Source organism: Desmodus rotundus, chromosome X (genome assembly GCF_022682495.2).
Source record: "Desmodus rotundus isolate HL8 chromosome X, HLdesRot8A.1, whole genome shotgun sequence".
In the NCBI taxonomy this organism is placed as follows: domain Eukaryota; kingdom Metazoa; phylum Chordata; class Mammalia; order Chiroptera; family Phyllostomidae; genus Desmodus; species Desmodus rotundus.
In genome coordinates, this window is record NC_071400.1 from 81765532 (window position 1) to 81778376 (window position 12845).

The following is a 12845-nucleotide window of genomic DNA, read 5'->3' on the forward strand; positions in this document are numbered from 1 at the left end:
TCTAGGATTACCATCATTCACACAGCATCCCACAGGTATGTGATTATAGACGTTATTTGCATGCTAATTAACATATTGCAAAGCAGTTTCATTATCTACTTTCTCATTTTTATCCTGACAAGAGTTGGGGAAGGGAGATATCATTATTCCCATTTTGCATATAAGAAAAATAAGGCTCACGGAGAAGGCAAGACTTGCTTAAGTTCACGCAGTAACAGCGGAGTCAGGACGCAAATCCTGTTCTTCGGAATCTGCGTTGCGGACATTGGGCACTTGCGGCAGATACCTCCAAGGCACGGGTTGGCCTTTGAGATAGAAAGCCAAGGTACTGAGTGCCTTTCTGAACTCAAAATGTTTACAGTCTATCATGGAATGTGGGGGTATGAGAGGCATATTCTCGAATAATCCCCTGTATCAAGCGGTGTATCTAGTGCGCCTTGAGAATTATACCAACTGAATGCCATGGACCTGCAGAAAAGGAATTTTTCTCTTTCCACCTATATCAATAGAGAAAGACTCCTGCTGACAGCAGCGTAATTGTATAAAATGCCTTTAAAATGTTCATAGGCTTCCATCAAATAATGATACTTCTAGGAATTGTGCTGAAGAAAATTAACAAAAATACATGCACAGATTTATCTACAGATTTTCATTGCAGCCTCACCTATAACAGTGAAAAAACTGGAAACAACCGATTTCCTCAATAAATCACAGTGCACCCAAGGGTGGAATACTGTTGAGCCATTTTAAATGTGAGCCCGGAATGATGTGAGCAGCCTTAGATGGTTTGCGTGAGTGGAAGTAGTTCAATAAGAAGCAGATTTGGCTGCATGTAACAGAAAACTCAGCACAGGCTTACACAGAATAGATGTTTATAAGTTTCTCGCATAGGAATCCAGAAAGAAGCTGGAATGGTAAGCACGTATTCATTGGGAACACAGATTTCTCACATCGTCCCATTTTTTCCTCATTCTCAGGGTGTGCCTTCTGTAACATAGGTTGTCAAGGCCCTGCCCAAATGCACCACGCCCAGGCACGCCAAACGCAGGCTTCCTACTACACACACCTGCAACTCTGCCTTCAAGGCCTTCTCCGGCCACTGGAGCTGGCTCACCAGCCAAGGGGCAGGCCAGAAGGGCCAGAGGGTTAAGACCCCCCCTCCATACTCCAGGAGTATCCCTCAAGCAATAGTAAACAAATAGTCCAGTTCCCTCGCCCCTGGGAAGGGGGGCGGATAACTCAGAAGTGTATTCTACACTGAAGCCTTCAGCCGCACTGCACCCCAGGTACCCAAAGCAGTCATTCATCCTTTGTCATGTTGTTGTCCCTTCGCTGTCTTACTTCCAGTTCCTGTACCAGTGCTTCCTTGAATAACTGCTCAGACTACTTGTACTCACTTCCGTGTCTCCATATCTGCTTCTGAGGGATTGCAAGATGGCTTCCATTCTCCTGGTTTCTACAGCTCCGGCCATCATCCCATCCATGTTCCCGGCAGGAAGATGGATGGGAAAAGGGCAAAAGCTGCCTCTCCATGGAGTCAGCCACTGTTGATGCACTTTGCCCCTCCATATACACGCTCCACACTTCCCTGCGTTGCTCTGGGCCTTGAAAGGTTGACTTGTGTGGGCTTCTTGAATGGGATCCCCAGCCCTCTAGCTTCAGGTTGGGCTCAGCCAATGGAGAGCCATAGCAGGAGATGGGTGGGGAGAGGGAAAATAGGTTGGAGGGCTTATTCCCTCGACTCCCTCTTGGCCTGCTTCCCTTGACCAAAGATCTTGTCCCATGGCCCTCTTCACCAAAGCGCGTGCATATTTGTTCATTTGGGGCATAGCGGAGGCTCACCTGCTCTCTCCTCTTTCTCCCTCCTCCCCCTCCCTCCCTGTCCCCCCCCCTTCTGGCTGTGATTCTCCCTCCCTGCCCCTCAGACTTAAGAGTGGTGATGACTCCCTGTTATTATTAATATTATCCTTTGGGATTGCCCACACCCTGTGCAGACCTATATGACCAGCCCTTTCACTAAACTCTGTTCCCCCTAGCCAGTGTGAATGTGACATCAGGTTCCTGCCAGGACTCCGACAGGTACACTCCCTTATAAATATGTGTTCATCTAAAACTTGCCCTCCTTAAACACTAATGTCCTTGCAGGCATAGAACCCCTTTGTCTACCATACCCCACCTACTCTCGTTTGCTGCATTAGTGCAGCACGTTGCACAGCCTCTGGTGTAGTAGGTGTTCCAGACCAACGTGATGCCTGATGAGTGACGTCAGGTATTGTTTTGTTTCTTTAGGAACTGAGGCTATGTTTTTGTCTTTCAGATGAAAATAGGCGTCATCTTAGTTCTTTCGAAATAGCTTCTCTGAACTGACCAGATGATTGAATTTTGACATCTAGAACAGGACCCACAACGATGGAGATTACAGAGCATGGGGAGGCAGATTTTTACCAGAATAAAAGAAAGTTGAGCCTCACCATCACTAAAGCCCTAGGAAATTCAAAACAACCCTTATCTGTCCCAAGATCTGGTGACAATGAAGTTGTTCAAACAGCCCCAGGGGCAGTAATTTGGTGGATCTAGTGGAAATGGTGTAAAGGATCAATTTAGGTATCACATGTAGTATAGAGAGCTTGGACTAGATGACATCACAATTAATCCCTTTGAAGATGTATTTATTTACTCAGTTGCTGGGCAGATATTTACAGATTGCCTGTTATGTACCACATGTGATAACACAAAGTACAAAGAAAGACTAGACAGACCTCGTTGCCATCCTGAATGCCGTCTGTGCCAGCTGCACGTGATGTGGGCGAGTTTACTAACCATTATGGAGCCTCACTGGCTTCCTGCGGGATAATGGGATCACATGACCTCACAGGGCGCTTGGGGATTGCATTAGGGAGCATGCAGTGCAGGGCACCTAGTAGGCACTCAGCATGTGTGTTTTCTCCATTTCCCAAATGCCCTGACTTCAGCGTGAGTAATAAACAAAAATTAGGGCCTCATACTTCCTGACTCAGGACCTTCACTCTGCAGTCCATGTGATCTTAATGGTCTCATCATCTGCAAAATGAAAATAATAGTAATACCTACCTCACAGCTCATGAGGAGTATCAGATGAGCTGCTTGAGATCCGGTTTCAAGCACATAAGAGGGTTTCCGGTCTCCTCTTCCAACCCCTCTCCTAGATCCAGCTTCCTCAATGGCAGTGATATTGTCCCCAAGGGGGTGGCAATTGGGGAACAAAAAAACAATCTTACTCTCTTTTAGGTAAAGCAGAGATACAGAAAATATATAAACAAGTATATATATAATTATCTGCGGTATTTAAAGTTCCTGGGGTGGGGTAGGGAAATGGGGAAAAAAGGCCTAAAAAGATACCTAGGTGTGGAGGGGAGTGGAGGACACAGTGGAAAACAGGTCATTGCTCGGGAGTCCATCTCCTTGCTAGAATGTGTCCATATCAATAACAATAAAAAGTGCAAAAATTTTTAAAAATTAAAAGGAAGGGAAATTTTTTAAAAAAGAATGCATCTATAAAAACCCTTAGTGGAATTTGCATACTTCTCAGGAGCCAGGTGATAGCGCCTAGTCACTCCTTCCTAACACCTTTTTTTAAAGGATATTTCATTGATGATGCTATTACAGTTGTCCCATTTTTTCTCCCCTTTATCCCCCTCTGTCCTGCACCCCCCACCCTCCAACATCCCCCCCTACTTAGTTCACGTCCATGGGTCGTACATATAAGTTCTTTGGCTTCTCCATTTGCTGTACTATTCTTAACCTCCCCCTGTCTATTTTGTACCTACCATTTATGCTTCTTATTCCCTGTACATTTTCCCCCCATTCTCCCCCCCCTCCTCCGCCCCACTGATAATCCTCCATGTGATCTCCATTTCTGCTAACACCTTTCTTAACCCTATAAATGAAGTTTTTATTTTGTCTCCAGTGAATGCTATATTATTTATTTTCATAATCTGCCTCCACTTTTTTTGACCCAACTGTTATCAAACTGTAAATCCACAAAATATAACAAAAGTGAAAGATTAATGCCTCTATGTGGGTCTGAATTCCAGAGAGTGCTCTTTTGGCACAGTTTGAATAACATTAGCGTTCTTTTTAATTTTCTGGTTAGGCCCCTGTGTCGATTAAAATATGGCTTAACACCAGGGTGCATCGCTGGGCACATTCTGTTCATCATGCGCTAAAAAATGGTTGAAATAAGAACTAAACAAACGGGCCTGTGTTTGTGATTTTCAAAACTACCTTGGGCACAATATTGGATCCTGTCACCTCCAGGGATGAAAAGCGTTTGAAGGTAGAATTGCTACCCTTTCTTGCTCTTAATGACTAACTGCATGGGGGAAATTCAGAAGTTGGTTTTGGAATAAATAAACACATGTGTGATTTGCTATTTAAATTCAGCAGACATCCCTGGCTGGTGTGGCTCAGTGGATTGAGTACTGGCCTACAAACCGAAAGGTCACTGGTTCAATTCCCAGTCAGGGCACATGCCTGGGTTGCAGGCCACATCCCCAGTGGGGGGCAAGTATCTCTCGCACATTGATGTTTCTCTCCCTCTCTTTCTCCCTCCCTTTCCCTCTCTCTAAAAATAAGTAAATAAAATCTTAAAAAAAAATTCTGCAGACAATACCCCCATGATGCTGGTGCCGTATGGTAGTGAATGGTTTTTACACTTAAGAATCTGAATCACAACGCTGCATTGGAATCGCACGGAGTGCTTATAGAAACGTGTCCATAAGAAAATACGGAAGTACAGCACAGTCTCATATAAAACGATTTGCCAATAAATCTGCTTTTGATGGGCTACTAAAAATGGACACATCAGGCACAAATGACGTGTGCGTCTGCTACGTAGGCCAGCTTTGTGAAGGATGACAAACTTCCACTGGTAGACTGAGATAAGAAACAGCTGTTGTTGGCGTCAGCACTCCTGCAAGAAATGAAATGGTAATTCTGGGACACGCCGATGGCAGTCACCATATATTTGATCAACTCTGAATATATGCAAGACCAGAATGATGTGGCAGCCCCAAGCGAAATTGCCCAACTCTTTAACCGTCTCTTGCGAAGGAGAGCTGAATGCAACCGCATAGAACCATTGTCTGATAGTGTGTTATTTCTGAAGCAAGTAGTTCCAGTGTGTGTGTCTGTGGAGGGGATGGGGCTGGGGAGGGATTGGGGCAGGCTGGTCTTCTTCTTATTTTTTGCACCGAGGGCTTGTATTAGTAGAAAATTTTAGGCTTTCAAATGGTGACTGCGGAGCAGTTACTGAGGTACATTTATAAGCTGTGAGTCAAATGGCAAAAAACATCTTTCAGCACAAAAGAAAATTCAGTGAATCTTCCCATTGGATCTATTCAATAGCTATACATAAAGACAAAAGGCTTTTTAAAAACATAACAATTTTTAGGTATAATTTATATATGCTGTAAAAATTTAACAATTAAGAACTCCATTTATAAAAGCTTGAACTTTCATATTGATGTGGAACTTACAATTTTTTAGAATATGTTTTAAAATCTTTTCAACTGTTTTGTTCAAGCGTATTCTGATTACTGTTCTGGCATGGGTTTTGGGGGGGGTTGTTTGGTTTTGGGGGTTTTTTTTGCTTTTACTGTTTAATAATGCCAAGTCAGCTATAAAGACTCCATGCAGGTCTAGCCACTTGCTCAGCTGGGCACCACTGCTTGTCCTTGGTCTCTTCCTAGAGTCTCTGCTCGAAGGTTGCTTCTTTCAGGCAGAGAACCCCTGGCCAGTAGACGTCTCCAGCACACTTCCCTCTGTGGGAAGCCTAGGAAGAATGTCGAAACTCCAAACCGACTCTTCCAGTGCCAGACAACATACCCAGCATCCTCTGAGTCAGAAAGGCTTTCTGGACCATTAGAATAATAAAGAGCTGGAAAGGGATAACGTAAGAAATTGTGGGGGCCAGCCTATAGAGCCCTGTAAGAAAAAACTAGCCGTTCTTTTCCCAGATTAGGCATTCTTAGGCTTGGCAATAATAGCGCCAGTGAGGGCTGGCCTAAAGGCTCTCTGGAGTTCTCTTCTTCTTTTTATGATGCTGTGGTTTTGGGAGCTTCTTTAAATTGAGGTATAACTGACATACAGCGTTATATTAGTTTCAGGAGACCACTATAACGATTCGATATTTGTAAATATTGCAAAATGACCACAATAAGTCCAGTTAACATCCATCACCGTTATGATGCTGTGGTTTTAAGAAGGGAGTGTGCTGAGCTGCCTGGGGCTATGATTCTGCCTCCGCACCATATTTCCTGCGAGAAAGGGCTTGGGTCCTCAGGTTTCCCCAACGTCAGACTCTGCCCAGGTACATTAAGGAGTTCGGCCTAAAAATCTCAAATCTGGTCTTATTTACTTTGTCAACTAATCCAGGCAAGAGAGCTGAGACCTAGAGAGGAAAAACAGACGAGGACAGAGTAGGCCAGAGAATGAGAAAGACAGAGGGGAGAGGAATAGAAAAAGGAGGACAGAGATTGAAGGCAAGGGACTACTTCATATCAGCAGACAAATGTCTTTGTCCCCATATTAAAAAAATCTAGCTGGCAAAATGAAAAGGAATAATTAGGGGCTAAATTCAAATCCATGTTCTGTATCTTTTTAATGACATTTCGCCAAGGTACAAAGCAGCATGTCTGGTTGAATATTGGATGAGTCGAGCCTTCTATTACTCAATATAAAATAGAGAATCTGTACTTTCATTACCCTTAAATTTGTCTGGCAGTAGGCAAAGTTAACTTTTTTCAGAAGCTGTTCTTTCATATTATGCAGTATAGTCGAGGATATATTCACTTTGACGTTTTCTTACATCTCAATACACTATGGAATGGATTTACTATGAAACTAATTTAGAAGGGAGCTTTTCATAGCAGGAAATAATGGTCGGCATCAGCTTTGCTTCAAATTATAAGCAGGATGAAAATTCAGGGAGAAATGGACATACACATGAAATTGCTAGATGTTAAGAAGAATGCTTCTTATATTTATATTCCTGATGACATTCTATGTCTCTTCAAACTCCAGTTTCTTAAAAGTCTATTCAGGAGGAAGGTTTTATTGTTGAGGAAATGTTATAGTACCTCCTAACGTGATTATTTTGTCTAAAAGAACGAAAAAGCCACAGATTAAACAGTGTAGAAAAGGTATTTTTAGAGCTCAGCTTTGAGAAAGAAAAAAAGCTTTAAGTTAAACATTTAAAACACAGTGGAAAGATGATTGATTGGACTAATACACAATAAAGTCATTATAAAGTGAATTCCCCATACGTGAAATTTAATTTGACCTATAGGATTCATCACTCATCACAGAAGTTTTATTACATTCTGGTACCACATGCCATTCTCTCACTTTTTGTTATCTTCTCTGATAAGATCACGCTGGTCAGCTGACATTTTGAGGCTCCAATTAAACTGATAACAAGTAAATGAAATCGGTAAAAGCCAAATAAAGAGAAAAACAAACACATCAGAGTGATAAGTATAGCACTTTAGTGTCAATAAGTTGGAATGTAAATATATCACAGAGGGATGTTTCAGCTGCTAAACTAATAAAACCCAGTCAATCAAATAGTAAAAGATACCCAGAAGCAGCAACAGGAAGTATTATAAGACAAGCACCCAATGGAGACGCATAAGAGAAAACCCGTCAGTTTATTCATTCACTTCCTTATCTGCATGGCCGTGGAACGCTTTTTTTTTTTTTTTTCCTCTTTGCATTTATCTTTTGCCTGAATGACTTCAATTTCACTTAGATTAGGACGGAACAGCCAGTTAATCCATCCTGTCTTCACGGGCAACTGAGCAAACAGACCAATATCAGAGTAAAATTGTAATTCTGGAGATTAATGTTGTCTTTCCTGTTTGCAGTGAACTTGACCTCCTTGCCTTTTCTTTATTTCCTTTTTCAGCTTCTGTCCAGGGTCCCTGGGAGAGAGCCATCTCACCAAACAAAGTGCCCTACTATATCAAGTAAGTTGGAAGCATCATAGCTTTTATTGTGGCTAATCTGTGTGTTCACAAATGAATTTATTTTTAAAACATGACATTCACCTGGCCTATAATACCTAGTTCTTTCTTCCCCAAGGAAGCTTGGGTCATCAACTCATGCTTAAATTACCACTGAAAATTCGCTGATGCAATAAGGAGCTGCCTTTAGGAAAAAATCCATTTCATGCAGCCTGCGTGTTGTTTTGTGATCGGAGGCGGTGTGGGCTTTTCACAATGGGACAAAAAGCGGCTGAGAGTATCGCTGACAGTGGAAGTGAATACCTACAAGAACAACTGAATAGATTGAGGGGTTTTCCCGCATTTCTTCTTCAGACAAAGATGGAAGATTTCTGCCACTATATGTACGCAAACTGTTTTAGGTGAATAAATACTTTATGAACCCAAAAGGCAGTCAGCAGCAGTCCTGGATTTGTGGAGCTGAAGTGTTCGTTCTCAGAATTTAGCGCTCAGCATTTTTCACATAACAACAGAATGATACCGTTTTCTGGGGCCATTACTGTCCGCCAAAGGGATACAGGTGCTTAGAAGCACCTTCTGCAGGATGCTGCATGAAATACATTAGGGTACGCTGGGGCCACGTGGAAGAGGGAGGGAAGAGGGTCGTGTTTTCATGATACCTTAACAGGATCTCATCAATTGCGTGAGTCCAACTTAAATTTAACTTGGAATCAGCCACCTCAACAACAATTAAAATTAGTCCCATTCATGAAGTAGACTTCTATAGCTACTACGGTCTTTGAGCGTCCCTCTGCAGTGCGTCTAACTACAAATACTAAATGCTTTTCCATGTGGTTGGCCTGCCATCTTTCATCAAGTCTGTTTTTACTCATCCACTGAATCCTTCGTAGTTCAGTTCTAAAGCAATAACAGCACTCCTAGATCTTCATTTATTACACTTCGCAAGAAATTTGATTTTATGCCTTAATTTTGTTAACTCAGAAGAATGGGGGTGAGGGGACTCCTGGCTCTTCAAGAAAAGACGCACCCCTTAGGAAGGGTTTGTCTTATGTAATGTTTCCAGACAACATACCTCTTATATTTAACATTCTCCTTTAATATGCTTTGATTCTGCTCTTTAATCTTCTTATTTTAAAATTTTATTTTGTTTTACATAGAATTATTGACTTAGTTGCTCTGTGTATTTTAAATACCTGTTTTCAATCACCTCTTTTATTAAACAATGTATTGATTCAGATACGCACTATATGGCTTTACATCCGCTATATATAGGGGTAGCACAAATCACACCCCTTTATATTACAAAACCTTTATTACAAAATCATAAGCATGTAATTCTGTAACATAACAGTATCACACTCAAGCACAGCATGTGACATTTTAGGGGGAATGTTCAAATTAAAACTATAAATTATTGCACCCATATTATTACCCTACCAACCACACTCAAGCAGGTCTTGCTTGTGCGGGACCCTGTATTTTATTCAAAGCATTTTATTCAGACTCTTTCCAGTGATCATCTACATCAATGTCTTTGTCATGACAAACTTATTTCTAATTCAGATTTTGAAAACTGCTACTTCTTCAACCCATTTATAAAGCTCTCACTTTATCCAATCTTTATGAGCTGAAATAAAGCCTGACTGAGGGTGGAAGATATCTTTAAGCCATTATTCTCCAAATCATTACTTGTTTGGGGCTCATTAAAGGTCTCCTGGAGATTCCTACACTTGTCCCTCCCCCACCCCCCACCAAGTCCCACTGTCCTTTCCTTAAATCCTTAAATATTTATCTTCTCCCTGATGTTATACTTACTACAGAAGATCCCAGCACCTTGCATTGGGGAAGTAAACATGAATTCAAACCAAAAAATAAAAAGGAGAGCAATTCCAGAAAAGCTGTCACCCCCCCTATAAATCCATCTCTGGCTATTCTTCGGTGGAATGAGAGACCAGCTACTCTCCGTCTGCCTGCCACTGGCCCAGTGCTCCCCGCCAACCCGAAGACCATGATAGCGGTACCGGTAAGGGCACAGACCCAGGAGAAAGAAAACTTGATTTCTAGTCCTGGCTCTGATATTAGTTGATTGTGTGGCCTTGAGCAAGTCACTTAATCTATACAAATCTTGGCTCCTCATTTATAAAATAAAGGAGTTTGCCCTAGCTGGTGTGGCTCAGTGGATTGAGTGCCGCCAGCCTGCAAACCAAAGGGTTGCTGGTTGGATTCCCAGTCATGGCACATGCCTGGGTTGTGGGCCAGGTCCCCGGTAGGGGGCGTGTGAAAGGCAACCACACATTGATTTTTCTCTCCCTCTCTTTCTCCCTCCCATCCCCTCTCTAAAAATAAATAAATAAAATCTTTAAAAATATGTATATAGCCCTGGCTGCTGTGGCTCAGTGGATTGAGTGCTGGCCTGAAAACCAAAGGGTCGCCAGTTCGATCCCTAGTCAGGGCACCTGCCTGGGTTACGGTTTAGGCCTCTGATGGGGGTGCGCAAGAAGCAACCACACATTGCTGTGTCTCACCCTCTCTTTCTCTCTCCCTTCCCCTCTTTCTAAAAATAAATAAATAAAATCTTTTTTTTAAAAAAAGAAAAGAAACTCAGTATTTCCAGAAAAAAAATGTATGTAAAATAAAAGAGTTTGACTTGATGGTATCTAAGGTCCTTTTTAGCTCAGAGAATCAATGAATGTGACGCATTTCATGGTCTTGTTGAAATTCAAAAACCCAAGATCTCAGCTTTTTCTCTAGATTATCTTTATTTTTCAAATTGTTTTATTTTAATTATTAACATAGTATAAATACTTAGTTTAAAGAACTGCAGGAATTCTATTTTTCCACGGTTTAATTAGGATCAAATATGATGCCCTCTCAACTCTAATTTCTCCGGGTACCTATTTAAAGAACTCAAATCCTGGTGTATAATTAAGGACTATTATGCTCCCCAGTATAATGGTGAGAGACATAAAACAATAGACAGAAAAAATCAGTACAAAGGTGAGTATGGAGACCTTAAAGGCCCCTGAGCTAATCAGTTCCTTGAAATAAGGAATGATATAATTTTTCAGAGATACCTCTGAAACTTTATGAAGACCAAGTCTTTCTACAATTATAATCCATTTGAAAGTAGGCATTAAATAATTTCTCAAATTTACCTCTAAAACATTATGCTATAATAGAGAGAGACCGCATGTTCAGAAAATGTACATTGACTAGATTATTAATGGCATTTGTGATTTATTATTCCACAGTACTATTGTCTGAGGTGTTCTATTTAAAGTAGATTCCTTGGATATATGAGCACCAGTGGCTTTCATGCCCTGACAAGTGCCATTCACAATTTGAGATTCCTTGTTGGTCCGCAAATAACAATAACGATGAGTATACATGTAATGGCATTATTTCAGCCAGTCCCGATTTTTCGTCTTTCTTATCTTGTCTATCTTGCCTTATACTCAAGAGTTTTTAGCACGCCGTTCCAGCTGCAAAGCCGGGTGTCTTCTCTGGATATTTTTTTAATGCTTTATAGATTTTGCCTTTGCAGCGCTGGGAGAAACTGATCATCTAAATAACAAGAGGTTTCTACACCAGCAGCACAGTTCCCGTTAGCTGCTGAGTTGTGCTCTCATCCTTGAGGTTGTAAGTCATTAACAACATCTTCTGCTCTAGATGGCAAATCAGACAGTGTTTGTGTTCGCATCCTGACACCAGCTTTTCATATGATGCTAAGAACCTTGATTTTGAGACTTCAGACTACATGTTTGTCTAGTTTATTAGGCCATAGCATACATCATCGTTACAGTTTTCATATTCCCTCTCCCTTGGGGCTCTCTTCTTTCTGCCAGCATCTCTTTCAGGTTATTTGATTACAGTTTTCATTGCCACTGAAGAAATAATCACCAGCAATGTTCAACCTGTTACAACTGCCTTTTCCACACTCTGCCATTTTGTAGTTTTTTTGGCCTACTGTCAAGCTCATGAAAATTTCAATATAATAGCCTTTAACCAGCTGCTGCATTCTGTTAGGATTTCTTTCACCTTTTTATGTTGCAGACTCCCATATGGGTAAACCAAATGGAGCCAAGAGCTAGGACTCCCTCGCTTTCTTAATCAGTGAGAAAAATTATTCTTCGGTATTCTGGACTGTCAGAAGAATTTAGGAATGCCCAACTAGCACGCGGGGTGTTCCTGTGTAGATGCCATAATAAGAGCACAGGAAGTCGCAGCCTGGGTCAGAGCACCAGGGCAACGAGCCCAGACCTCTGTCCCAGATACAGGGCCAATGGCTGTTTGTCAGTTAACCTGGCAGTGTCCATTTTTACCAATTAGGATGCATTGTAAATCAGTCGGCATGGAGCGTATCCAATGGTTTCTTTAACTTTTCCCATTCTCCACTTCAGCCTTGTCTTAGGCATGTAAGTCTTATAAATGTCCTGATTTCTCTGTGAATCCGTAGAGGTGTATTGCCGTTTCTCTTCGATCTACATCCTTGAACCTCGAGGGATGGCCCCAATTCAAAGCTATGGCATTCAGTGAATATAATTATATTTACCCAGAGTACACTTGAATCTCACTAACCCCTTTTTCTTTGCATCTTCCCAGTCTGAGAAATTGTAAGCCTTGTTAGGTTTTCAGTCTGTCCTTGAATGACAGATGAGCATTCCCCTTGATCATCTTAGCTGCTTTTCCTGGATCTTTTCCAATTATTAGATCTTCCTTAGATGTTGTGACTGGAATGGCCCAAGTATTGGTTATTAAATTCATTAGCACCGTCTCTAGTCTCCACTCATTCATGAAGAAAGTAAATGCTATTCGCTGTCTCCCACTGGTATAGGAATGGAG

The 12845-nt window shown here is 41.6% G+C and overlaps 1 protein-coding gene across 8 annotated transcripts in view; it reads left to right on the forward strand.

Moving 5' to 3' along the window:
• DMD (dystrophin) overlaps positions 1-12845 on the forward strand; it is a 1965474-nt gene that overhangs the window by 1763490 nt on the left and 189139 nt on the right. For all 8 annotated transcript variants that reach the window (XM_053917632.1, XM_053917633.2, XM_053917631.1 and 5 more), the window contains one exon: positions 7946-8006. In XM_053917632.1, coding sequence (XP_053773607.1) covers positions 7946-8006 — 61 coding nt within the window. The remainder of the gene's footprint in view (positions 1-7945; positions 8007-12845) is intronic.